This window comes from Acanthopagrus latus, chromosome 7 (genome assembly GCF_904848185.1).
Source record: "Acanthopagrus latus isolate v.2019 chromosome 7, fAcaLat1.1, whole genome shotgun sequence".
Classification (NCBI taxonomy): Eukaryota; Metazoa; Chordata; class Actinopteri; order Spariformes; family Sparidae; genus Acanthopagrus; species Acanthopagrus latus.
Window position 1 is genome coordinate 7,546,346 of NC_051045.1, and position 25,713 is coordinate 7,572,058.

General features: G+C 44.0%; 1 protein-coding gene across 7 annotated transcripts in view; it reads right to left on the reverse strand.

The window, feature by feature from the left end:
• The window catches only part of LOC119022246 (ankyrin repeat and SAM domain-containing protein 1A-like), a 71,722-nt gene that overhangs the window by 19,330 nt on the left and 26,679 nt on the right, over positions 1-25,713 (reverse strand). For 6 of the 7 annotated variants that reach the window (XM_037102914.1, XM_037102912.1, XM_037102908.1 and 3 more), the window contains 10 exons: positions 25,260-25,335; positions 25,078-25,179; positions 24,908-24,994; positions 24,601-24,770; positions 24,242-24,292; positions 23,606-23,735; positions 21,854-21,897; positions 19,893-19,986; positions 14,550-15,052; positions 3,644-3,713 (listed from right to left, as the gene is read on the reverse strand). In XM_037102914.1, the coding sequence (XP_036958809.1) occupies positions 3,644-3,713; positions 14,550-15,052; positions 19,893-19,986; positions 21,854-21,897; positions 23,606-23,735; positions 24,242-24,292; positions 24,601-24,770; positions 24,908-24,994; positions 25,078-25,179; positions 25,260-25,335 (1,327 nt within the window). The remainder of the gene's footprint in view (positions 1-3,643; positions 3,714-14,549; positions 15,053-19,892; positions 19,987-21,853; positions 21,898-23,605; positions 23,736-24,241; positions 24,293-24,600; positions 24,771-24,907; positions 24,995-25,077; positions 25,180-25,259; positions 25,336-25,713) is intronic. The other variant, XM_037102911.1, reaches the window with a different exon arrangement.

A 25,713-nucleotide genomic window follows, 5' to 3' on the forward strand; every position in this document is an offset into this window, starting at 1 on the left:
TCTGTGGACGGGGCGTCAGCTCCCGCAGGGCGGCGGGGGCTGAACCAAAGTCACCCAAGATGGAATCAGGAACCCCTGATGTCAGGGGTGACGGGGGTGGTGCAAGGGGTACGATGACCTGGTTGACTACCAGCTAATATCTACGAGATTCAACCAAACCCGCATTTATATCAGCAAGCTGCTGCCTAACTTAACTCTTGCAAATGAAACCAAACATACAAAAACTCAAGATGTCCCATGAGAGGAGGTAGCATGTTAAGTCCAAAAGTAAAAGCTTGCAGCTGATGTAATTAGGCTTTTGCTCTGTAATGAAGATAAAGTCAGAGAGGTCAGAGGGGAGAGCAGCAGCTCATGAAGTTGAGAGTCTGTCTTCAGTCAAGAGGAAACCTCTTCAGAAGCTTGAGGCCAAGAAGCAGGAGACAGTTAATAACCAAACAGACTCATCCCTGATTCACAGATCCAGCCTACTCAGCACATAATCCAGCACGTACAATCCAGGACAGGAATCTGCTCAGAGAACACCCAAAGTGTTTGCCTGGAAGAAAGACAGAACCCTGCGACGTGAGCTGAGATTGATTGCAGAATGAAGCTGCACTGACGGCTGTCAGCAGCCTGAGTCAGGGGGAGTCTAACCTGTGCAAGGACAGATGACTGCCTCTGCTCCCGTGAACATCCTGGTATGCTGTAACTCACTTTTGAAGCTCTAAACACACATTTTCTACAGTGGGGAACCAGTTGTTACACCTTTAACTCGTAATCTGATGAGAGCATCTCACACACAAGTATACGTTAACAGAGTAAATAATTTTTTCTGCTCATAGGAAACAGTTGCATCTCAGCTGGTCCCGTGAAGAAAGCTGGCGATTTACAGCAACATCAGAACATGAAATTAATTGGCAAAATGCACATTTTAAAGCTTGTTCATCCCCTTCTTAAAGCTCCCGTCATCTATTCATCCTGTTTCCTGTTGGTTCCCACATCATACGTCCCATTTGGTCACTTCAGACGTTTGAAATATAATCAAGACAAAAAAAGACAAATCCAGTCCAGGATCCAATCAGATACTTCAAAGAGCACTTAAGTACTAGCTGGCCCACAGGACGGACTCCTCTGCAGACAAGAGAGTGTTAAAAATGTCGCTCCTCAGTCTGTGAGATGCTTCCAGCAGCAGCAGCAGCAGCCACTGCTAAAATCCTGTAGTCCTGTCATCCACTCCAGGCTGAGGAGCGGACAACCTAATCCTACAGATGCCGAGGTGGCGTCCTTCTATTGTCCTGGCTGTTCACAGATCTGCTGCCTGCAATTCCTCTCTCCTCCCTTTACTCATTTTCTCTCTCTCTATCTCTCCCCTCCCTCCCTTCTTCCCTCCCCCATTCTCTCTCCCCCTATGACACTGCAGGTGGCTGCTCTTTGTCAGCGTGAGCTGCCGTTTCAGCTACAGACGTCCCCCTCCCTCATTACTTGAAAGTTTCTGCAGCTTCTGAATTTTCAGTTCTTTCATTTCTCACAGCTTTTTTTTTGCCACCCTGCACCGCCGCGTGCTATTCACTCTGATGAAGTCGATCAGCGGAGGGGAGAAAAAGTACAAGAGACCGCAGGCACAGAGCCAATCAGCTGGAGACATCGCTGTTCTCCAGTCATCACTAAGAAGCGGCAAACACTGGACTGAATCAGAGACTGGGGGGATGTGATGCAGCCTCTCATATCTCCAGCGAGTGCTTTGATGGCCTCTTGACAGCCGCCTAGTTGAGACGGAGCTGTGGGCATGACGGCTGGGAGATTGAGGCTCACAGTCACAGAGGAGTGGATTCAGACTTCGAGCATGTGATGGGGCGCTAACTACTTTACTGCAGTGGTCTCAGCTTTCCTCAAGTCTACGAAGCAAAATGAGCTCATCCCCTGACATGCGTGCTGGTTAATATTTAAACAGCTCACTACAGTGCAGGGCATAACAAACAAGGGTGGGGTGGAGTGGGGGTTAAAATAAGAAGACGGGCAACTTTGTGCAAAAAGGCTGTAGCGGATCTACTGCATTGCTCAAAGATATTAAAGTGTAAACTGGGGGTGAATGTTGAATAATGTGAAAGCTGAAGGGAAGGAGTCGATTGTTCGGGTCTGCTGCTACGGTCCCAGAGCGCCATCCATCAACCCTGACGACAGGCGTTTGAAAAGAATAACAAGAGAGCAGGTACAGAATCCTGAACACAAAGACATGACGTTACAGAGCGAGAGGCTAGATCCAATAACGGGTCTCTAAAGCCAACATGAACAGCATAATAAACGTTAGCCAAGTACGTTTCCATTACCCACAGATAAGTTCAAACTGTACTTTTCTTTGTGTTACGACTTTCGGTTTGTTCAGGTTGAATTCTCTATTTCTCTCTTGTCACAGTGCTGTGTTTATACGCTAGTTAGGTTTAGGCAAAAAAAAAAACAAACAAAAAAAAGCAACGTTGTTAGGTTTGGGAAAGCATTGTGGTTTGGCTTAAAAAAACAGTTTTGGCCATGCTCATGGATACAGACTTCCCGTGTTTTGATGCCACAAAAACGGATGGAAATGTCTCCACGTGTCCTTAAAAATGTCCACGTATGTGACTCAAACTCCAGTCGCCTGTTTGGCAGCCTTGTTGGCTTGTTATAAAGCCATCAGCTTCCCCATCACCTCCTGGTGGCTAATGATGATGTAACATGAAGGTCATATCCCATATTTGGTATGCAAGTTACCCTTGGATGTTATTGTGGTTTGTTTACTTCTAACATTACATCGTTGTGACTGAGCTGCTAGGGTAAACTTTATACTGGGCAGCCAAGTGCAATTGTCAGGACAACACCAGCGATTTTGTTCTATCAAAAACAAGCTTCTTTCAGCAAATTTATTTGGCGGAACCAATAAAATCTTGTGCAACTCTGGGAGTGACTGCTGTAGGGCGTCCTGGTCTTAAAAATAAAAATACACCTGAGGGTTAGAGACTACTCTTCCACTGCCTGGCCCTTCCGGAGCAAAATGAATCCACTGGGTCTCCTTTCTATGCTCTACGCCGCGGGAGAATCTACTCAAACACATTGTCTTGCCCGTTCTCTGCAGTTGCTAATGTCGGCTCTATTAAAACCGACCAACTGTCTACCCACATGTACTCTGTTGTTAACTGAATCGCAATTTGTTTTCCGTTGCTGCCTTCAGTGACCGTGTTGCCTAGGCACCTGTGTGATTTCCCCTGAGGGCACCGATACAGATCAATTAAGTTAAGTAAAAGGAAGATTGCAAGCAGATACGATACAATACAAAGCATGAGTTATGGGTCCACCACAGGTCCCTGTAGCCATAAACCCATGTGCACTCCACAGGCGAGGCTTTGAGGAAATGCGGGCAAAGAATCACGTTGTAAATCTGCCCACTGAAATCTCTGCCTACAGCCAAATGTGCAATTTAGTGTTTTTCCTTGAGATAAATAATGCAACATTGGCAACAGTTATTACAGATGTGAGCAAAATCAGGACCAAGTGTAAAAGAAAAAGTCAGAGTTCACTCTTTTCCTTTCACACTTGCTGTTTTCATCAATAAATAATCTAAATTTGACACAAGACTCAATTTCTAATCAAAAACGTAACAGCATTCAGAAAGGCGGTAATGATTGCACTCTACCTGGTGTGGCGTATTGCTGATCCCTGGAAAAATCGATGCCGGCGCCGATCAGCGTCATGATCTTCTCGATCTGCGGACAGGAACACAAGAGAGAGAGTGAAGAAAACCGAGTGGCCGTCGCAGTCGTGCCTCCACCAGAAATGACCCCATGCCTTAAAAACGATAAACCACCGAATGTTACAGTCACCCTGCAAAAGCAAATGAGCATTAAGGGCACCTTTAGCGAGAGGACGGTCAGTGGTTTCACAGTGCTTTTACAGGAAGAAGCATAAATAAAAAATGATTAAGGCCATCTTAAGCAACTGAACCATGGCTGATTGCCTTCACATCTCATTTACGGAGCCAGCATCGCCAGTCGTTTCTATTGTCTTTTAACTGCAGGTAGCAGCGTCTCATCTCATTTACACAGACGTCCTTGTCTCACTTCTGATGTAAATGATCACGAAGAAAGAAAAGCTTTGTCGAGGGAATTAGACAAACAGAAATAAGATAGAGAGAAGGTGTCAGATGATTCATGCCTTTCATGTGTTTACGAAGCAGGTTAAACTATCTGTGTGACGTTTGCTCCGATGATAATTACCTACTGTGTCAAAGCAACGGAGGCACTAAATACAAAGCACAGGAAGAGACAGAGAAGCCCAGACTCACATGCTCTCGTGCAGTAATGTCATGCATCTCTACAGAAAAGCGTCTAACAATTCCACACGCAATAAGACGGCTATCCTCTCCCCTTAAAATGCATCCATAAGGCCGCTGCGCTGCAATATCACACCTATCACATCACAGAAATGTGGCTCCCCCGTTTTTAACAAACCCAGTATGCACAGGAATGAGGCAGAGGCTGACAGTGCTGAGATACTGTCACTCCAACTCTAGCCATCTGTATTGTGTCTTGGTGGAAATATTTTATCTGAAAGTGATTGTCTCACCACTGGCGACAGAGTCCTGGCTGATGCTCTAAAAGCCTCCAGACAGGTTATATGTCCCCATTAGTGTAATAATTTAAAGGCAATAAAGCGCCATCAGGAGACCATCAATTCTGCACGTGAATATTCAGCATTGAGATGTCAAGTATTTAGAGGAAGAATGTCAGTCTGAGGAGCAGAGACTGAAATCTACCTGCGAATAATGACGCTGCTGTCAGACTGGATAGTTAATAGTGGATTAAAGCTTCTCGCTTAGAAGAAGAAATGAATAATCACAGAGATTATATCATTCCAAAAAGATTGATGAAACCTGAAAGGATCCCGTCGACTTCTACAAAGAAAGCCCCAGGAGAAGATAGAGCCAAATAACCGCCCACCCCACCAAAAAAGGACCAAGAGGTATTTATTCATATGAAGGTGGAGGACGTCTTACGCTGTCAACAGAATTAGATCTTCGTAGTACTGTGGTGGAAGAAGTCGTCGGTGTCTGCTAAAAGAAAGTTCAGGGGTTTGTTTTGCCTTATTTTCGTGCAGCCTATCTACACACTGCCAGGATTTTAGATCCCCCATCCTGTTAAATGTCACTGTACATTTCATAAAGTTCCAAAGTTATCTTTTAAAACATCTTTTCTAGCAAGGAAAGCAGGACAGCAGAGGTGTGAGACACAGAGCAGAGGACGATCGCAGTATTCTAGTCATCCATCTGTCCAGTGCCATCTCTCCATACTGTTGATCACAATACTGCATATTGACCAGATGGCAGATTGGTCACACTCGCATGACAGCTCACCTCCATCATTCAGCACCACATGTTCACTACATCAGTCATTAAACATGAATGAGTTGGCAGAATTTCTCCTACCTGAGGCAAGGAGCCAGATGAGTCAGCAAAAATATGTCTACTGTTTGTATTAGAGCTTCTCTGCATGTGTCAGGTTTTTGTTTTTGGTGCTTTTAGAAAAGACAAAACATTTTTTTTTTTTTTTTTTAGCGTTCTCAAATAGCAAGACATTTTCTTCAGAACCAAAACCAGTCAGATGTTGGATAGACAGCTGGAGGACAGGGGAGGCCTGGCTCGACGTCTGAGGAATAAACGGTGAAGATGAGTTGGTGGTGTCTTAATTCAGGAGTGGTTTAAGGAGATAACAGGTTTTGCCACTCGGGGGCAGCGTGAACAAGTGAGCACAAGATCTTCCCGTTTTAAGTTGAACATTTGCTTATTTTCACATCTAGCAGTTACGGAGCAACGTTATCATTCATTTGGAGTCTTGTTTCATGCCAGCTGATGAATGTCGGTTTAATAGTTTCTCTCTTTTAGCTCCGTTTTGGTCTCTACCAACTCCTGAAGGAAAAATAGATTCTTTCACTGCAAAAAGCTCCACAAAGTCCACCAACTAGTCACTCACAATGTCTGTCTGCCCTTTGGTCCAAAAGCTGATTACAAAGCAGGAATCATACATTGGCTGTGACTGAATTCCAGCTTCCTGCTGCAGCAGAAAATGTCAGGTGAAAAGAGTAGCTTTACAGAGTTGACAGCTAAAAAATGAGCTCAAACTTATTCCTACGGTCCTGGTCCAGCGCAGATCATGAACATGATCCTTTTCTTTTCTTTTCTGTGATTATAGCCACTTTAAAAATGAATTATGAGACATTTTCCTGAAGTTACTGCAAAGAAAATGACATATTGCCAGCAAAACTGCAAAGTAAAATCTCAAACTGCGCCTTCAACAGCTCCTTAAAGTGTGTTCAGCCAGGCATCTCTTCTCTGTTTTGAATTCATTACTGGGTCTCAACACGATGCGTTTCTGTTGCTCTCGTAATAACCTGAATTATTAGGCCTCGCCAGGACAAAGCCAATTACAAAGCTGCTGATGAACACCGGTATTAATCAGGGGTCCAATATGTATACTCATACACACACAGAGCTGCTGCAGCTCCTGTGATAATGAGGACTGGGCAGTGCTCACGTCGCATAAAGAGGCCTAAGTCTGTACCACAGGGAGGATAATGCTCCTGTCAGCGCAGGGCAGAAGAGGGACACTGGGAGCTGTGATCTCGCTATGACACGCAATTCAACTGGCGAGTTATGTCTTTAGCTCGCAGGAGTCAAGACATGCCAGGTTCAACCGCAACAACCTCAGGGTACCTCTCCGAAATGCGTCAAGCCACAGTGAATAAGAGGAGATAAACACACTCGCACTGCAGGTAAGGTCACCGTACCCAAACTTTTTAATTCATGGATGCAAGAACAAATACAACACAGCGGCATTCAGTCTTTGTGTATCGGCGTCACTTCTCCAGTATAATGGAAAAGGGAATAGGAGCTGGTCCAAGGAGATTTAGAGGCAGCTACCGTGAAAGGCAGGTGTGATATAGTGTTGGGACTGGGTAAATATATCCTTATCAGGGGATACAGCCCAGTGATTTCCTCAAGGTAAAACACATTCATAACAAGAGAAAGCCTCTGAATTTCATGGTCGCGGACTAAAGAGCTTGATGCCATGAGAATTAACAGAGGAGAGAGGGAGAGGAATGTGTTTTTTGTGTGACAGGATCGAATCAATACAAGAGACCTGAAACGGAGAGGCGTCCATTGTGAGACTGACTCGCTGTGAGCAAGGTGATACAATGAAGGAGGGTCAGAAGTCAGCGGCGGGGTGGAGGGTCAACAGCTGAAGCGCTGGCAGAGAGGAGGGATGGTAAGAGTGAGATTAAAGACACATGAGCCCATTTATCAGGCTTCTGACAGCAGGACTGCTGCTCCAGGACGACCGAGCAGAATAACTTGACAGCTATTTTACTGCGATTTTGAAAACATGAACTAAGCCTTGGGAACCTCGAACAAAAGCTCAGAACGGGTGGTTTGGGGAGCTGAAGGACGCCTGGCAGCGCTTGTTCAGGGGGGAAACAAAAGGCTGCAGCAGAGAGAGTGTGCCCAGACCACCGGCCCTCAAATTGGCGTGCTGGCACCAAGACAAGGGTTGGATGAAAACGATGAACAACTCCACGGCATCAAGGGGAACACAAGTGCAGCGCCGTCTACAGCAGGTGCCAACACCTCAATGCCACAGTGGGACAAAGCACTGTCAGCACTCCCATCAAAACATCCTCCTGAAATAGCCCAATGTCATGCTTGTGTCGTCCCTCCACACAACTTTAAAACTCTGCAAACTCATCCCCAAAGGATGTGGAAACACATATATATATATATCTCCCTTCTAATAAGTTCAAACAGGTTGAAATTCTTCATAGGACTTGATCAGGAAAGAAAATGTCATCCCCTTCCCTCCAATGACCAGACTAGAGGAACAGGCAGCATGTCTCAGCCCCCTGTGGCTCTCCTGTGTTCTTCCCCCTGGTGAGGATTAGAGAATAGATTTCCCTCCGCTGGCTGCACCGGGCCGTGACACACACACCCACAGTTTGGTTTGATCTCGGCAAGTCTAAAAAAGAAAACAAAAGAAAACAAAAAAAAATCCCACCAGACTTTGCCGTGACAAACAGCAATGCCACTTTTCTCTCCTCAGAAGAAAATAAAAAGCCAACGCCAACTCCGAAATGAGTTCATGAACAAGGCAATAGAGGAAGGCAGAAAAAAGGAAAATGAACAAAGACATGCTGCGTGAATGTAAAACGCCACCGAGGATTAACTTTTTTACAGAACGCAGTCAAAAGTAGAAGGACAATGTTGGGGGGGGGAGGCTTAAAGCTTTCCCCCCCATTCCATTGTGCTGTATTTAGCCAATAATGCTATCAGTGCATACCAATCGAACAGGCTTTACAGGACATATAATATCCAAAGAAAATGCCGGGGAGCATCAATTATTTCCCCATTCAATTCATTCATGGCAGGTAGACAAGATTAATGAGCCGCCGGTGGGGCTGCTGCCTGTAAGGGAATCAATACTCACAAAAGCTGGTTTCATAGTGGCTACTTGATCTGTGGAGTGCGAGTCGAAAAATGAAGTTAAGAGTGAAACGGGGGGCTGAGGATGGCGGCCCTCTCCTTCCTGTCTACAGCCTTCTGTCTCCCTTTCTCTCCTCCCATCTGTGGAGCTCAGTTCGCTGGCCCACACAATGTGCCCCCTGGATTGTCATCTTCAGTCTGATCCCAAGGACCACGACCAAACCCCGCATTAGCATGCGCTTTACACACCAGCACACACCCAGCACAAAACACACACACACACACACACACACACACAGCTCCTTAAATGGAAGGATGCATAGGGCCAAAACCTCATGCAAGTCAAATCTCCTTGTCTTGAAACCAGTATATGCAAGGGTGTGTGCTGCTCATGTGTTAAAAAGGAGGAGGAGGAGGAGGGGTGAAGGAGTCAGACAGACAGAGAAAGAAAAGGGACGAGGGTTTGAGAATATTTAGCAAGCCAGATTTTAAAGAAGAAAAAGATGTTATTTTTAAAAGGGTTGTGTGTGTGTGTGTGTGTGAATGGGGGCGGGTTCGGCAATGTCCTGGGACCCCTCGTCCAAATGCTGTCACACAGCTCAGTAGAGTATTCCGGGGCAGCCAGTCGTGACCGGCAAGATGGCCGACGCTACAGCAAAGAAAACACTGAAGAAGGAGCAACACAAGGAGAAGGCAGAGCGTGGAGCGAGCAGAGACCGGTGTTTTTTCATTTTTCAGAGGGTACTCCCGACATCATTAAAAGAGAGTGCAGACTGGGTTACACCCAATCAAACTTTAACTACTTTCCAGCGCACACTCCCTCTTCATTCGCTATGCACTTTACGTCGGGGCAGTGTGAATATTTCCATTTCAAGCAAATGCAGGCTTATTCCCTGAAAGGATGAGGAGAAGAGAGATTCAAGGCTCTTTTCCCCTTTTTGCTTTGGGCACAGCACTCTCAGGCATCTATTCAAGCGAGAAGAGGGAGGGTCTTTTTTACTGAGTTCATTAACATTAACTACGGCGGCAAAATTGGACAAAAGAAATTGGCCTTTGAAAAAGTAATGCTGGCTTCAAGAAATCCAACCAAGGCTTGTAATGAACATCTCAACCAATTCAGAAATACCTGAGAGAGAGCAAAATAATGCAGAGCCCCAGATGCCAAGAATGAGATCTGTCCGCCTGGCAGACAGGGAGCGTGACGAGGAGCCTGTACATGCATGAGATCCGTCAATATAGAATTGGTGGTTTGCGGGCTCCTCTGGGAGGGAGAACCGCAATTTATTCCATCCTGACAAGCAGAGCGAAATCACACACATTCAAGGTCAAAAGCATTGTTGGTAATATCCCGAAACAACCCAATTTTGTGGCCGACGGACCGGGGAGTAAATAAAAATGACCTCCCGAGAGATGAATGAATAATTAAGGATGAATTGTGATGCACTTTGCCAGCAGCCTACTTTAGGAGGAGTTCAAAGAAGAACTTAAATCTGGCCGGCTCTCTCAGCAGCACACACACTCGCGTACAGTGAATGAGGCCATTGCCTGAAGAGTCTCTCGTTTTCGCTGATAAGGTCTCGTCTTCTGTTCGAGGCCAATAATGCAGCCTGTTTCTCCTGCCACATGGGAGGCCACATGCTTGTGCAAGAGGACAGCGACAGCTCCTGTTTTTCCTTTTTTTTTTTGTTTCTCTGTCACAACAAGATCGGCTCTCGGGTCTACTCAGTGCATCTGCGCAGAATCCCGAGGGGGAGACAACAGAAGAGCTACAGGATTATTACAGCCTGCTGAGGGGCATCGGGGGAAGAGCGGCAATCTCCAGTAACCGGGTAATGTCATGCCTTCCTTGATCCTGTTACGCTCTCAGAGGCCACATCCTTCAGATACAGTCCGAGGAGGTGAGGTGTTCGCTAGCGGGATAATTAGACTGTACAGCGCCCTGCCTGCGAGCACGACATCTGAAAGGGGAATTTAAAAGATTCGAATAGACAAAATGTTCCCTTTCGTTGACCTTGTGGCCCACACACACCGTTCTGCAGAGGGGCGACAACGCTTCAGGAGCCGTGTCATAACTTTCCTCTATGTCTCTCTTCTATCATTAAGTTACATCCTTTGGGATTATTATATGTAATTAAGGCAACACATAAATAATAATGATAAAATTTAACCACATGTTGAGATTTGTAATTATTCGTGACCAATGAATCATGCAGGTCAATATCAGCTTATTGCAGATATATAAGCTGGTGGTGACAGAAACGCCCAACTAGGTTTGAGTTATTTAAGTGTCACCATTCCTTAGTTTGTCCAGCAGAGAGCACTGACATATTAATATTTTAACAGTCAAATGACCATCTTAGTATGTAACTGGGTCACATGTCTTTCAAAAAACAAAGCTGAGGGATCCTTATCAAGATTTTTTTTTCTTCAACGTTAACTCATACCCTTAATTATCATCATCAAACTACATAACAGAGCCCGACTGATATTTTTGTGTATTAGTGAGTAAAAATCGCCGATGTGAATATATCAGACGACACATGCACATTTTTTGCTCGGATCCCTCAAATGTGGCTTACCAACCACTTTTGTGAAATGCTCTGTATGTACTGGAGGCAGGATATTATCTATCAGTATTAACCTTAATTGCCTAAAATGACATCAGTGCACTAAAACTTTTAACTTCACTGGGAATTTAATCATTCATTCGATTCAATCATGCTCTCAATTGACTGACTTTCTGCACAAAGTGTCACTCCTGACTCACAATAACAAATAATTAGGGTCCAAGATACTGAAATAGTATTTTCAGCTCACGAAAACAAAAACATTCAGATTATTATATTATTTTCACTAGAAACGCGACGGTCCCACTCTGGCCTGTGGGCCCGTGTGTTGGCAGCCCTGAACTGCAGAACGGTGACAAATTTCAAATCATATCTCTGGTATTTCCGTACTTAACTTTGTCGTCATTTATTGGCCTGCAAATTCAAGATTTAAGAAATCCCACAAGGCCAACGGAATGAGCACGAACAATGACATCTGCTTACGCTATAATGGAGGTTAGAGTTATTTACCACAGAGGTACACGCACACAGAACGGTAGTAACACACACTACCTTCAATTTTCAGTGAGTGTCCCCTTGGCAGACTTTGACACAACTATAAACTGAAGTTATGTTGTTGATGTTTGCTCTCGTCTGGTGCGGCAGAAGCAGATCGAGGCGGGAACCTTTGTAGTCTCTCACAGCTATAAAACACCACAAACAAGGTTGCGCCGACTGTACACAAGAAAGAATGAGTCACGCTGCGAAGGTGTTTTGCTTTTGCCTTCAGGCCGGAAAAGTGTTTTTGAACTTTGACGAGCTCCTGCAAAGAGGCCTTGTGTGCCGGCTGCTCCCTCTCCACCTGAGCGCTGACAGGAGTATTTCCAGGCAGGACAAACATCGGGCCAATTTGCTGTCATGCCAAAATGCCCCTCAAAGACATTCTCCTCAACTTCAGCCTCGTATGGCCGTTATCGTCCCCCCGCCGGTGAGCACAAGACCGCGCCAACAACAACCCAACAGCTGGCACGGTTTATGGCTGCTCATAATGGAAATAAATAGTGATGTCTGACTTTTGCAGAAGAGATGTGGAAATGAACTCATTAGTGAAGGGATCCTGCGACAATGTCTGGTAAGGAGGTCACAGAGACGAGAGACACGCTGCAACAATAATGCATAATTTAGGTTTGTTGTGTCGACTCAGTCACAGACTGGGGGTAAAAAATACAGCCACAAAAGCTAAAAAAAAAAATCTCAGCACAGCACAGTCATACATCAACACGTCTGCCCTGCTCTGCCAGCCTCCTCATACTGGAGAGGTTAGCGAGGTGAACACATAAGTGGAAGACTCCGACCACCTGCATGCGAGATATCGACCTCAAAGCTTCTATTAGCTCAGCTCGCCGTGGCTTGTCTGATGGGGTCATGTAAAGGAACACTGGGCAGCAATACGATCTCCTCGCTCTGGAGATGGGTGGGGGGGGGGCATTAGCGGTGCCATCTGAGGCCACGATTTGCTCCGTCTAGCTTTAGAAAGGCAACATGTGAAGCGTCACTTGTGAACTCGGCAGCTGTGGAGGAAAGTTCTGATGTTTTGAACAGCAGTGGATCTTTATTTTCCTCAAAACCTTTGTGTAGTGCTCCAGATCTGTGAGCTCTGTAACAGCTGTTTATTGCATATGGGACTGGTTTGACACATTGACTGTGGGGTCTGTGGGTCAAAACAACGTTCTGAGGGGTAAGTAAACTTATTTCATGTCAGCAACAAAACAACAATCTGTTTCAAATTTGGGGTAAGAGATAAGTAATCTGTTAACTTAGTTTTCACTTATTTTATCTAATTCAAGAGGTAGTTCTGACTTTTGTAAGCGTGAGTCAACTATCCTTTAACTAGCTCAGAGCTGCATCAGACGTTTCATCGCTCTGATTGGTTGGAAGTTGATTTTCAAATTGCATTTGCACCTGTTGATAACGTCATTTGAAAACTGAAAAAAAACTTGCACTTTCGCTTAGCCAGGTTAGTGTAGACTTGAGCAAAAATACTCTCCAAATCCTTCGTTTTGTGACAACTTTCATTACTTATTAAGTTGCTGTGTTTTGGCCATGTCCCTGAATCAGCCTTTGGGCAGTGGGTTTGTAGCTAGCCCCCCTCATCCCAGAACAACTTCGAATGTTGTGTTTACAAGCCTCAAACGACTAATCCTCCTCAGTCCGTCTTTAACTGAGACGCTTGGAGGATATCATTAATCTTAGTAGCAATAAGAGGATTGTTGTAGGAAGATGGTGAGAGAGCATAAAGAGGAAACTGTGTTAATTGGCTCATGTGACTGTATACCTCTGTTAAGTCATTATCATATACTGTATGCTCTCATAAATATTAATATCATGTTTTAAAAATGTGCTGACTAACTGTCTACACAAACTACAAAAAAGGGGATTGTTTGAGAAAACTTTTTTTCCTCTCAGAATAACCTTGTTCAGCGGTGTGTTCTGCGTTCTGTCGGTATGATGGGTTGTCTCTACAGAGACTCAGGTTGGTCTCAGAAGCCTTTGCTAGAGACGGAGATAGCAGCTGAAGTGAGACAGATCAGCAGCCTGTATGTTCTCTCTGAATCTCAATTTTCAAATCTCTTCCTCTTGTCTTATTCCCTGAGCTTCTCAGCTGTTTCATCCCCATCGTCTTGTCTCCTCTAATCTCTTCTCTCTCTCTCTCTCTCTCTCTCTCGCTGTGGCTCGACTCAGCTCTATCTGCATCCCAGACAAAGCATTAAAGTGCTGAATGGAGGGGTATATTTAGTCATGAATATCCAACACGATGACGAACAGAGGATTGAGAAAATAAAAATAAACCCATTCCAAGTAAAACTTTTTTGTGTGTGTTTTTGGTGGTACAAAAGCAGCAAAATTAACTTCACAAATCTAAAATACATTCATTATTTATGTGTACAAACATTTTGTCTTTTTTTTTTTTTTTTTTCTACCACCCACATCACCATGTTTTTGAAGATTTATGTTCAAAACAAGATTGCACAGTGTCTCTGTCAGGTCACCAGGTGGGCTTTAAGTTGATAGTGGTTGTTTACAGTCGATACTGAGGTTTCCATTCAATTGGTTTTGTAGATGTAGACAAATGTGTTGTGGTTTCAGCACAAAAACAACATCGCTTAGGCCTAACAAGACAACACAAGAGGGATCCTAGATAATATTCTCATACAGCTAAATTTGGATACATACTCTACTGTTGAAATAAGACAGAGTGGAACATGTGTTGCAAGTCAAAATTCCTCTTCTCCTCTGTGTTAATTGGTGGATCACTTTATCCCATTATTCTTCCATATTCTTCTGAAACATCTTGCAGTTGATCTACTGACTGAACTATTTAATTTTAATGTATTAAACACCCATAAAAACCTTTAAATTAGTCATTATTGACCTGTTGTTTACAGTATTACTTTGAGCAGTGCAAGCAAAGGCTAAAGCGTCAAAAAGTACACGTCGCCTTAAACAAGGTGAGCGCTAACACTTACCTCGTCCCATTCTGAGGTGAAAGATGGAGACTTCTCGAGCCTCTTCTTGCCAGTGCTACAGTTAGAAACAGACTCGCTACGGTTTCCCAATCCTCCCTCCTCCTCACTAGGAGGCGACACGAGCAAGTCAGAGTCCGACTTGGAGAGGCTGCGTGCCAGCTTTAGGTCCCCGGGAGGCCTCATCCTAACACCAGACACTGCCCCAGCCCCCAAGTCCCTTGGCTCCTTGTTCACAGTTGCGTAAATTGCTTTTGGATCACAGTCTGTCAGGATGGCAGCCATGCTGGGACGGCTAGGTGGCGATGCTGCTGCTGCTGCTGCGACCTCCTGCTTAACTTTGGTTTTGGGCTTTCTTGATTCTGGAGGGCCCTGGCCGGATGGCTGAACACCTGGAAGCCTGAAGGGCTCCTCGCGGCAGTCGAAGACCGGGGAGGATCCGTGAAGGAGGCCGGTGAACTGCTCCGGGACACCTGCTCCCTGATCCTGACTGAGCTGGGAGTTATCTGGAGAAAGAGAAAAAGAATGGGCAAAGTCAGTGGTGAAAAAAGTAGTTTGTGAGCGCAGGAAAGTGAACTTCTAACTGAGGGGCAGATCCTTACAGCAGGGCTAATAAGAAGCCGCCCACACGAGCCCAGAAACAGATCTGTAATTGTTTCCTAGTAGGGGTGACAGAGAGAAAAAGAGGGAGAGGAGAGAAGGAGCGAGGAGAAGGCGTATGTTGGCTGGAGTAATAACAGAATTCCAAGCGCAGCTTGCAGCCGTCTGACGTCTATCTGCTGCATGTAATTTGTAACAGGGAGTCAGAGCTCGTCATCTCTCCACTTTACCAAAATCACACAACGCACAAGAGTTTCCTCAAGAAACTGAATAAACTTCCATACACACAACACAAACACACCAGAAAAATAAAACAAGACTGTCAAAGAGGAGGGAAACTTACATCGACTGCCTTCTCCAATGAAAACAACTCCTTAATGAGACGGACCGGCAAGAGCAATTATAAACAATTAGATTTTTTTCCTCCTCCCACTCCCTGAGGAATTACTGCCACCTAAGCCTCTTTTCTGCAATCAAATCAGCCCCGGGATGACGACGCGTGGTCCTGCAGTTCCTCCTGTTCGGTCGTGATGCGTGTTGTTGTCTGCCGTGTGACCAGCAGCCCCTCTGTGTTCTTCTGGCTTCTAATTCTAGACCCTAATGGAGGCTCAGGAATGGAAATTTGAATCACCCTATCCTCCAGCAGCCAGACTCCTGATAATTAGCTGTGTGACACATGGAGAAGGAGCGTGTGTGTGTGTGTGTCTGTGCTTGATGTGTGTGTGTGGGCCGTCTCTGCCAGGGTGACAGGGTCAGGGTGTTTGGTGACAGGGAATCTGGGGCAGTGACAGCACAGGAAAAGTAGTGACCAGTTGCAACACTTTGTTTGTCCTTCACAGAAGAGTTTCGGCCGACGTTGTTGCCGCAGCGGCTCCGCTATCTCTCAACCTGCTGTTCAAAAGCCCCGAAAAACATCAAAAGAGCTGGCGGGCGAAAGAGTCATATCTACAGAACACGGGGGGAGGAATGGCAGCACTCGACTGTTTGACACGCAAACTCTCTGACTTCACCGAACTGCCCCATTACCATTTCAAGACCAATTTCTACATGCCGAGCAACACCCTGAAACCCCCTTTCACACGTTTCTAACCACTTAAACATCTAGGAAGTGTGCGCGTGCCTGTGTGTGTGTGTGTGTGTGTGTGTGTGTGTGTGTGTGTGTGTGTGTGAGAGAGAGATCAGGGGTGAGTGAGTATACTCTAACATATGTCAGGACTACAGCCAAACACCCACCCTTCTCCCTGGCAGCTAGGGAGTGTGAACGCCCAATGAGCACATCCATGTGGCTCCAACAATCGTACATGGTGTTAACCCTTCACCGAGACCGACCTCGGCTCCCCCACTCAAAACTGTTCTGTTGGTGGAAAACGTGCACAGACACAATCTGTATAAATGGATGAGGTCACCGCAGAGGTGCGGATGTGTGTTTCATTTGGCAACAACGGCTCCATATCTTAATAATGATGTCATGTTTACTGTGCAGACGCTGCAGTGCCGGTGCTGGCTGTCACTCCAGCGTCCACACAGTCCAAAGCCAATTCAAGCACCAGCCTGTGGAAACTCTCTGCTCTGTTTTTATTGTAGATTCAAAGACATTTTGAGCTCTACGTCATCTCTCTGCTCTTTGTCAATAGAGAGCCAAAGGTCATGTTATTGATATTTGGACATTTACAGTAAGCAAGTACACAAATACCTCTATCGACAGCGCTGGTCAATAAAGAACAATAGTCCCTCCTGTTAGCTCGGACTGCAACAAATGTTTTCATCATCATCATCTTCATCATCATTTATAAAACAAATTGGAAAACACTCCCAAGTCCTCAGACTGATTCTTGTGCCCGACCAAAGACTCTTTACTACAATCTCATTTACTACCTGTTATGGTAAACAAAAAAAGACAAGCAGGAAATCCTAGAACAAGCAGATGACATTTTTGGTAGAAGAATTACTGAAAAAATAAATTAATAGATAGTTGGAGATTTTTTATTTTGATTGACTAATCTCGGGATTGACCGATTTATTTTTCTTCTTCAATACCAATTCTTAGTCATCAAGGACACAGATACTTGGGAACGATACACATTTGCAGTGAAAACTAAAATCAAAAGTAAATAGTGACAGAATGTGACAAAGAACAATGCACTTAAGAAGAATTATAAGATGTTTGGTATTTCCATTTTCAACTGCTATGTACTTCTACTCCACTACATTTTTTTTGATAGCTTTGGTGAATAGTTACTTCGCAGATGTAAGATTTTTCAGCATTGATAGGCTATTCCTTGAGACGGGTACCCAATCAAGTGTTGTGGGTGGGACACTGAGTTAAAGTTATGTTTTATAATCGGCAAGCGGACACAACAAATGCCACGTATCGGTCTATCTGTACACTAATCGATCATCATATTCACTGTACACATAACATCATGTCAAATAATATCATGTATAAGAGGAACCAAGTACAACTAAAGCTGGTAGCAACCACTCACAAACCAGTAAAATATGTTACTTACCAGTTAGAAATTTGTAACATTTCCGCATAAAAGGTCTTGTTTTGTTGTGTTATCCAATTATCCTTATCACTTCAGACAAAGTTCAAACAAGGTAACGGCGTGTTTCAATTAGTTGCATGTCGCTGTAACTTCCTGGGAATCACCAGACAACACATCAGAGAGCGGGGAGGGAAAGTCAGTGCATGTGACTAAATGCAACGAGAATGAAACTGTTTAACATCACTTCACCAGATGACATTCCTGCCTGACTCACGACAGATTTTCAGCAGTAGTGGTGACTGTCTAACAATGAAGACTTCCAGGATCCCATGCTACATTTCATGACACCATCAAACGTCCCCTGGGGGCATGAATTACATACTGTGCATTTAAACTGATGCATCTGATTAAAGCCGGGCTTCACTGCTGATGTAATATGACAGTTGTTGCCAAACAGGTGTTTTTAATCCCTTCGCCTGTCTGCTCTCAAGATGTGGCGCTGCAGTTCATAACAGAACTTAAGCAACTGTACTTTTTCTTAAATAAACATTTGAGCTTTGGAGGAACCATGGAGAGCTTTTTGGCAAAATGAGGGAGTGAAACTATAAAAGCTGCACATCCAGTAAAAAGAAAAAGAACCGCAAACAAATAAAAAAGCAAGTATAAATAAGGATATACTTCACTCTAGGCCTTTATAACTGGGTACTATGAAAACCTCAGATATATAGCCATCTGTGGAGAATCTTATGATGTTACTGCTCGTGTGAAATATCCCCTGGAAACCTTATAAAACGACACGACACACAGGTGGAAATCTGTGGAGAAACACTATATTCCTGCTGAGAACAGCAATGTGTTTGTGACAGATGATAAACACTCGCAGGTATCGCTGACCGTGCATATGTCTCCTCCACCTGCTACAGAGTGCTGAGGTCTGGTCCCCGACTGACTGTCCACACAGGACCCAGGACCTCAGAACCCACATCCACATCAGCAGAGCTGAACATTTAGGGCTCAGCCGAGGGTTTATATAAAACACAGAAGTGGGAACTACAAATTGCTGATGTGCAAACAAAAACAGAAAAGAGAGGGAAAATTATAACGTGGTGTTCAGATATAAACCCAACTTGTGGTTTTTCTGTAGCTTTAAAAAAGGGAAAGGAGAGTCACTGAGGACAATATGCCTGAAAAAAACTACATTAGGAAGTGCTTGCCTCACTCTCCACAACATCAGCGGTTTTAATAATAATAAAAAAAAACTGTCAAGATGACTTAATTATTTTTTAATCCTGAGGCAAAACATGTTCCAGAATAGTGAGTGCTGCTTTTGTCGAACATTTAACATCAATTTTAATGTTAAAACTAATTACGGTGCACCATCTGAGGGGCATTTACACAAATCTGCAAGCTGTATCAAGATGTCAGGATGCATTTTGTTATATATAAGATAACGTGTCGGCTTCTACGTGTAGAACAACTTGTCCATAACCAGTAAAATTTTTAAATCCCCGAAAAGGACTAGAATAAATGCATGAGAATCAACGCTGAAATGGTTCTTTCTTAGATTAAACTATCATCATCGGATATTTTCAGTGAGATGCTGGTGTGGCAGTACATCTATAAACTCTTTTGGGAGAAAATAACCTCAAACTCTTCCCCACAACCACAGCAAAAAACAAATTAAACAAGCGCCACAGATCTAAGAAAAAAACACAGCCAGTTCCTGCTATAAACAGAAGCAAATCCGCTTGCTGTGTGCTGGTACACAGTTCCTTTTTGCAAACACAGTCCAAAAATAATTATTCAATAAAGATGTGTGTCAGCAAAAGGATCCAGAGGCCATGCTCCTTACCTCCGCTCCATTCTTTGACTGGATGATGTGGCTAATCCTACTTTAAGCGGGACGTGAATCTCCGATAGGAACGTCACAATCTGATCAAGAATTCTGTTTCATACTGGAAATGAAACGTGTCTTGCCCACTTGCCAGGGATTGTCAATCAGCCAGCTCCCATCGAGCCAAATCCGCTCTGCTGCTCGAGAATGCCAGTCATGCATTCCCTGGCAGCGCTAATCCAAGCCAGCCCATCTCACCCTGTGAGCCCAAATGCATTTCTACCATTTCATCGACATGCTTGGCCTGTCTTTTTACAAGTCTGATCCGTCCAGTCCATCTTCTCTTACCCTCACAGCACCGCCAGCAGCAGTTGTTGTTCCTTATTAGGTTACTTAAATCCGAGCACGGCTGGTCAAACTCACCTCCTGGTGCTCGTGGGCCCGCCCGTCCAGGAGGGTGCAGGCTGTCTTTCGCCTTGGTCGGGGCTCTGAGGTCGTTCAGGGCAGAGGGTTTACGCTGAGGAGGGACAGTGAAGAAGGGGAAAAGAGTTTAGTCACACCTGCTGTTTAAAACATCTTCAAAACACATCCTGCGTGCCAGAGAATCATGTTAGCATCTGCCATTTACCACTTAAAGTGTGACTCCACAAATTGTCTTTCTTAATTGTTACTATACATGAGATTGTGAAAAATTATATTTACAGATGTTTTAAAAACTCTACACATATTGTCAGTTGGTTTATTTTGGATTATCTTGTAGTTAACTTGTTGTATGTTGCGATTACAATTATTAAATGCTTGCTAATTCCAATGCAGAGGGACAACAAAAAAAGAACTATGAGAACACAATTTGTTAAGTTTTGAATATTAAAAGATTTTTGGATTTAAATAGGTAATTTAGTAGTTGAAACACCACATCATGTTGATCAAAGCATTTTTTTAAGGATTTTCTGCAAATTTAGCATATTTCAAGACTCTGTACCAGCCCTGAATTAACAACCCCGGCTAATTATTCAGATATCTAAACATGAAACCGATCAACCGCTTGAAAGAGAGCACAGGTGGCAGGTTTGGCTCTGCAAACAAGACAGCATATGAGAGCACAGCGGACACAATGCCGCTCGTTTGTTATGATTAGGCAGCTGAAGAGCACGGCTAACCCAATCGGAGCTGGAAATAAAGAATGTCAGCGGATATTGTAGGCAGCAGGCGGGGTTGCAGGTGGGTGGCAGCAATAATAAAAGCTGCTAAATGGATGATAGATAGGAAACGGCAATAAAATAAGATATGATAGGACAATAAATGAAGAAGAAAGGTTTACAGGGACAGTTTAAGACGACTTCTGCCTCCAGCTGACGCTATCTGTTACTGTGATGACAGCCTTCCTCGGATTATTCCCAATGAAATGATTCTGGTCTTTACACTCTGTTGCCATAAAAGTGTAGAACGAGCAGAAGATGATATGTTGGGTTACTTCAGTTAAATCTCTTAAAAATAGACTCAGGTTTAATTGGAAAGCTGATTTCAGATCTATATTGAGGTATTTTCTCTTTTGTTGTACGTTTTATTTTGAGTCACAGCATCTGGTGTGGAGGATTAATATCTTGTACTCAATACATTTCAATACCTTTAATCTCTATTACATAACCGTCAGTGGTCGAACGGTGACGCTGATACTGTTTTCTGATGGAATAGGGAACGAAAGGGGAGTAGATCTCATATTTTCAAGTCAGAGAGGACAAAATACACACATTTAACTCATCACCTTGCTTGTGTCTCCAAGGTGAATCTTTGAGAAACACCTGGATATGTTCACATGTTATGACACCAAATGGATCTAATGATACTTCTGGTGTAAAATTCTTTTTGAGTTTGCAATCTCTGTCCCTTTATTGTCATTTAATTTATAGTCCTCATGTTGACTAATGATAGCCAGAAACAGTGTTCTCCGAAGCTTCATATTGTACGTAACGAGGGTGTAATTAGATCTGTGTACTGTACCTGTGATTGGTTAATGTATCTAGAACGAGGGGATGAGAAAGGTAATTGGTCCCCAAATAACTGGGTCCAACTCCCAGCTGTGCTCGAACTCTGGCCACTGAATTGAACCAGTATATTTAAACACTCTGATGAAGGATCTTTGCCAACTAGAGTTAATGTTCATCTACTGTCATGTGAGCCAAAGAAACAAGTGAAATGGGAGTATTTTTTCCTCACTGAGATGTGCGTCCCCTTTATGTTTTTGTTTTTTTTTTTGTTTTAATTTGCTGACAGTTTTCTGACTTTTAACGACTCCATCCATATGTACAAAGTATTTGGAAACTTGCAGGCGTAAAAGAAAATGTACAAAGATGTAAAAGATATGAGAGGAATGTTACATTTACCTGAGGTAGGACACTATTGGAAGACTGTGTAGCGGTGTTCTCATCTAAGAAGACAGAAAACAGTTGGGAGTTAGGACACAGATAATGAAAGATTATCTTCAGAGTTCAATTACTCAACACATCTTCACAGTTAAAGACAACGTTTTACCTGTTTTTGATTGTCAGGAGGGACATTATGCTGAGAGAACATTACAGTGATTTATAATAAAACCATGTATTATGCATGGCGACAAGTCAGACTGACTTCAGATTTATCGCCCTGCCATTTGAACAAGGCTGGGCATGCTGACATGATAAAGCAGTTTTAAAACAGATGGGAAAACAAATCGTTTAACATTTCTGTCCAGCTCAAGAGCAGAAGTAAAAAACCCTGTTTTTTTTCATTTTTTTTCATTTCCAACCACCATCATTTATCCACCTAGAGAAGGCAGCACGATGACATCAGCAATTAAACCCCCAACTCTTCCGCTCAGTGAGGTTCTCTTATGGTGCCAGTGAAGCTGACTAAGCTGGAAGGCTCGAGGGGATGGTTTTAAAACATCTACATCAACAGCTCGGAATCCAAATGGCCTCCTAATTTAATCCCATTTAATCCAATTACATGCAGTGCCATTCATCAGACACAACTACAGGAGGTGGGGGGGGTTCGCTCATGTGCAGCACACACAGTGATGGCGAGGGGGTTGACCATGTGTGTGGAAGCTCTCTTGTCGGTGAGAACAGGAATGTGTTCAGACTGCTCAGTGAGGCTGGCACTATTTCGCTATATTACTTAATTGTGATATGAGACTATGTTGAGGATGTGACGTGGCATACATGTTGTCTTTTCCTGGTTCTAAAAGCTGCATTACTGTGAAGTGATGTCATTTTCTGAATTTACCAGAGTGCTCTACTTGTTCCAACACTTGTCTTTACCCACCTCCTCGTTATGTCCACATTATGATTATTCAAGACAATCTCAACCCAGCCATTGCATTGCAGAAAAACTTTTGCTGGGATTTCAAAATATCAAGATATATCTCATAGACTGCATAAAGAAGAGGTGGGGGGGAAAGAGCTTGGACTGGACCCTTATCATCCACACCCAGATGTTCTCTACATACTGACAAAGTGGGAAAGACTTCTTCATAACCTCTGCAAATAAATCAAAATGAGCTGGATGCAGACAACACTCACGTCTTTTGGTTTTGTTCTATCTTGTAACCTTTCTGAAATGATTTGCAAGCCGCTACTATGAGCATTTTAGAAACCAATATTGAGTTCACTTGTGTCTCTCTCTCTATTTCAGAAGCACAGCACAGAAACTGGGTTAGGGTTAGGGTTGAAATAACAAGGTGCTGGCTTCTGAGAGAAGCTCCCACTCTGAAACAATGGATAGACTTTCCAAACAATAAAAAAAAAGAAAGAGAAGGGAGAGGTCTAAATGACCTACATACCTGTAATGAAGAGTGTGACAACTGAAACTGATCTAAATGAAAATGTACCACTGTAGAGCAACTCCTGTGTATATTTTCCAGTGTAATTATGTGACCTCATGTTATAAAAATAGAAAAATGAACTAAATAAAATAAAGATATATATAAAGTATCATGACACGGCCTTAAAGTGTTGTGAATAGACAGTTTCAGTGGTGTATGAAGCATCCCGTTAGGAAAGGGATGCATGTGTTTAAGGGAGGGTATGTAGTTTAGCTGTCTAAATAAAAAAGATATACTTTGCATACTATCATTTACATTTTTTGCACACGTTTACCTTTATGTGACGGGGACTCTTGGCTGGGCGGTGGGACTTTGGTCTGTGCAGTCAGCAACAACTCATACGTGTGATCCTCCTCCTCCACCCGTTCGCATCTCTCGTTGATACTGCTGTTGGTATACAGGGCCTGCAGAAGAAGAACCGGAGAGAGCAGGATCAAGTGAAAAGTCAAGGGAAATGCACGGACGATTTTGAGGTGCCTCGCTGTTAAGCATTCACTGGAGCTGGTTAGATTTTAGGACATAAACATCCTTTTTAAAAGGAGTGAAATTGAAAACTAGAAAAGGTTTTGGTAAAAAAGAAACTTCCTTCGACAATGCTTCCTCTATGGCCAGTCACAGTTGGGGCCAGACTCTGATTCTGTCTTCACTCGTTTTCCACTTCACTGCCCTTCCTTTCACGCCCCTGCTGCCTGTATCTCACACCGCACTCGGATGAATATTTATTAAGAGGCCGTTTGAGTTGAGCAGCGGCCGTGAAGAGAGCAGTCATGACCGGGGTCGTGGCTAAAAAGCAACAACTTTGGTGGCAGATAACAGTGTTCCGACAGTCTCTGTTAAGCTATGAACACATCTCAGAAGAATTAAATGAGATCTGTAGTGTTCAATGTTCCTCCTGACTTTATAATCTCACCTCTTCTTCATGACCAGGCCCAGGATGTGACGAGTGGACCGGGCGATCTTTCTGTAAATGATCAGGAATGCAACATGTAATAAACACAGCCGCTGATCAATCTTTCATTAGTTTATCGCAAGCACTAAGTTAAGAGATGCACTGTTTATCCACTCTGCACCACAAGACCTGTAATGCTGGAGGGGTCCTGAGGCCCAGTCATGTGGATAGAGGACCACTATCACCCTCTAGTGGGAGTTCTGCACTTCATCTCCCATTTAAAAAAAAAAGAAAAACACCCTGTGACAGGCTTACCATTGTTTGCCTGCAAGTGTATATGTTTGTGTGTGAGAGTCGGTTTGAGTTCAACTGCTGCTGACCTTGCCAGCCTCACTATCGGGCCTTCCGGAGTCCCTGTCAGAGGATTTGCCGCTGGTGAGGCTGTCCAGAGAGTGGCAGGAGGTGGCTTCGAACAGAGCCTCGTATGGGCTCTCCTCCTCGGGCCCCGGGGCCAGCCCTGAGATCAGCTCGCTCACCTTCTCCAGATCACCTATGAAATGCAAATTGTAGAAACACACAGACTAATTCCTTAGCTGTACAAATTACACAAAGCCATCAAATGCAATTGGCCGGATCTGTGGTTCCTGTTTAAACTGCTGAACTTTTCCAACATCTGGTATCTCTTACCCTTTTTCCTTGGACTTGGACTCTCCTGAGGCGGTGGGACTGGTGGAGGGGGAAGGTCGATGTCAGGGGGTTTTCCAGTCATGTGTCCTGCAAGAAACAAACAGGAGATTGTATCACAGCTGGTTAATGTGAAATCAAGAGGGTAATTCTCCGTTTTCACGTGTCCTCACCTAAGATGAGAGCAGCTATCTCTCTGCTCTTCTGGGAGGGCATGTCCTTGACAGTGTCCAGCGCCGTCAGGCCCTTCTGGTCGACAATGTTCACATCGATACCTGCCAGATGACAGACGGTTAAAAGTTAGGTGTGAAATTTTTCCAGTGGTGGCAAGTAATTCAAACGTCTGCAGACTGACCTGCACTGAGAAGTTTCTGCACTACGTCCGCCTTTCCAAACAAGGCTGCTTCATGGAGGGCACTGCCCTTCTCCGTCTGAGAAGAAGAAGAAAACCAGGAGTGTGAAGAGCCAGAGGCACAGAGAGTTGACAGAATGATTAATATTTAACTTAAAGTGCATTTTTGTTTCCTTATTGCCAGTTAAACCTGCAGCATTCCAGTTCCAGCATCCACATTTTACCAAGATAAACAGCGCATGGCGACTGCCGGATTTATGCCCATCACTCGGTCCACTTCTCTACTGACAATTATGTGGTTGAGGAATCAAAGCATTTTCCAGCTCACAGGGCCATGCTAATTGAAACCTGCAGGATGCAAGGCCTGAAGGACACTGGATAGACTCCACATCCTCGATTTGGACGAAAGGAGGACAGAGTGAAGGGAGAGGCCTCTCCAGACAGATGGATGGCACAG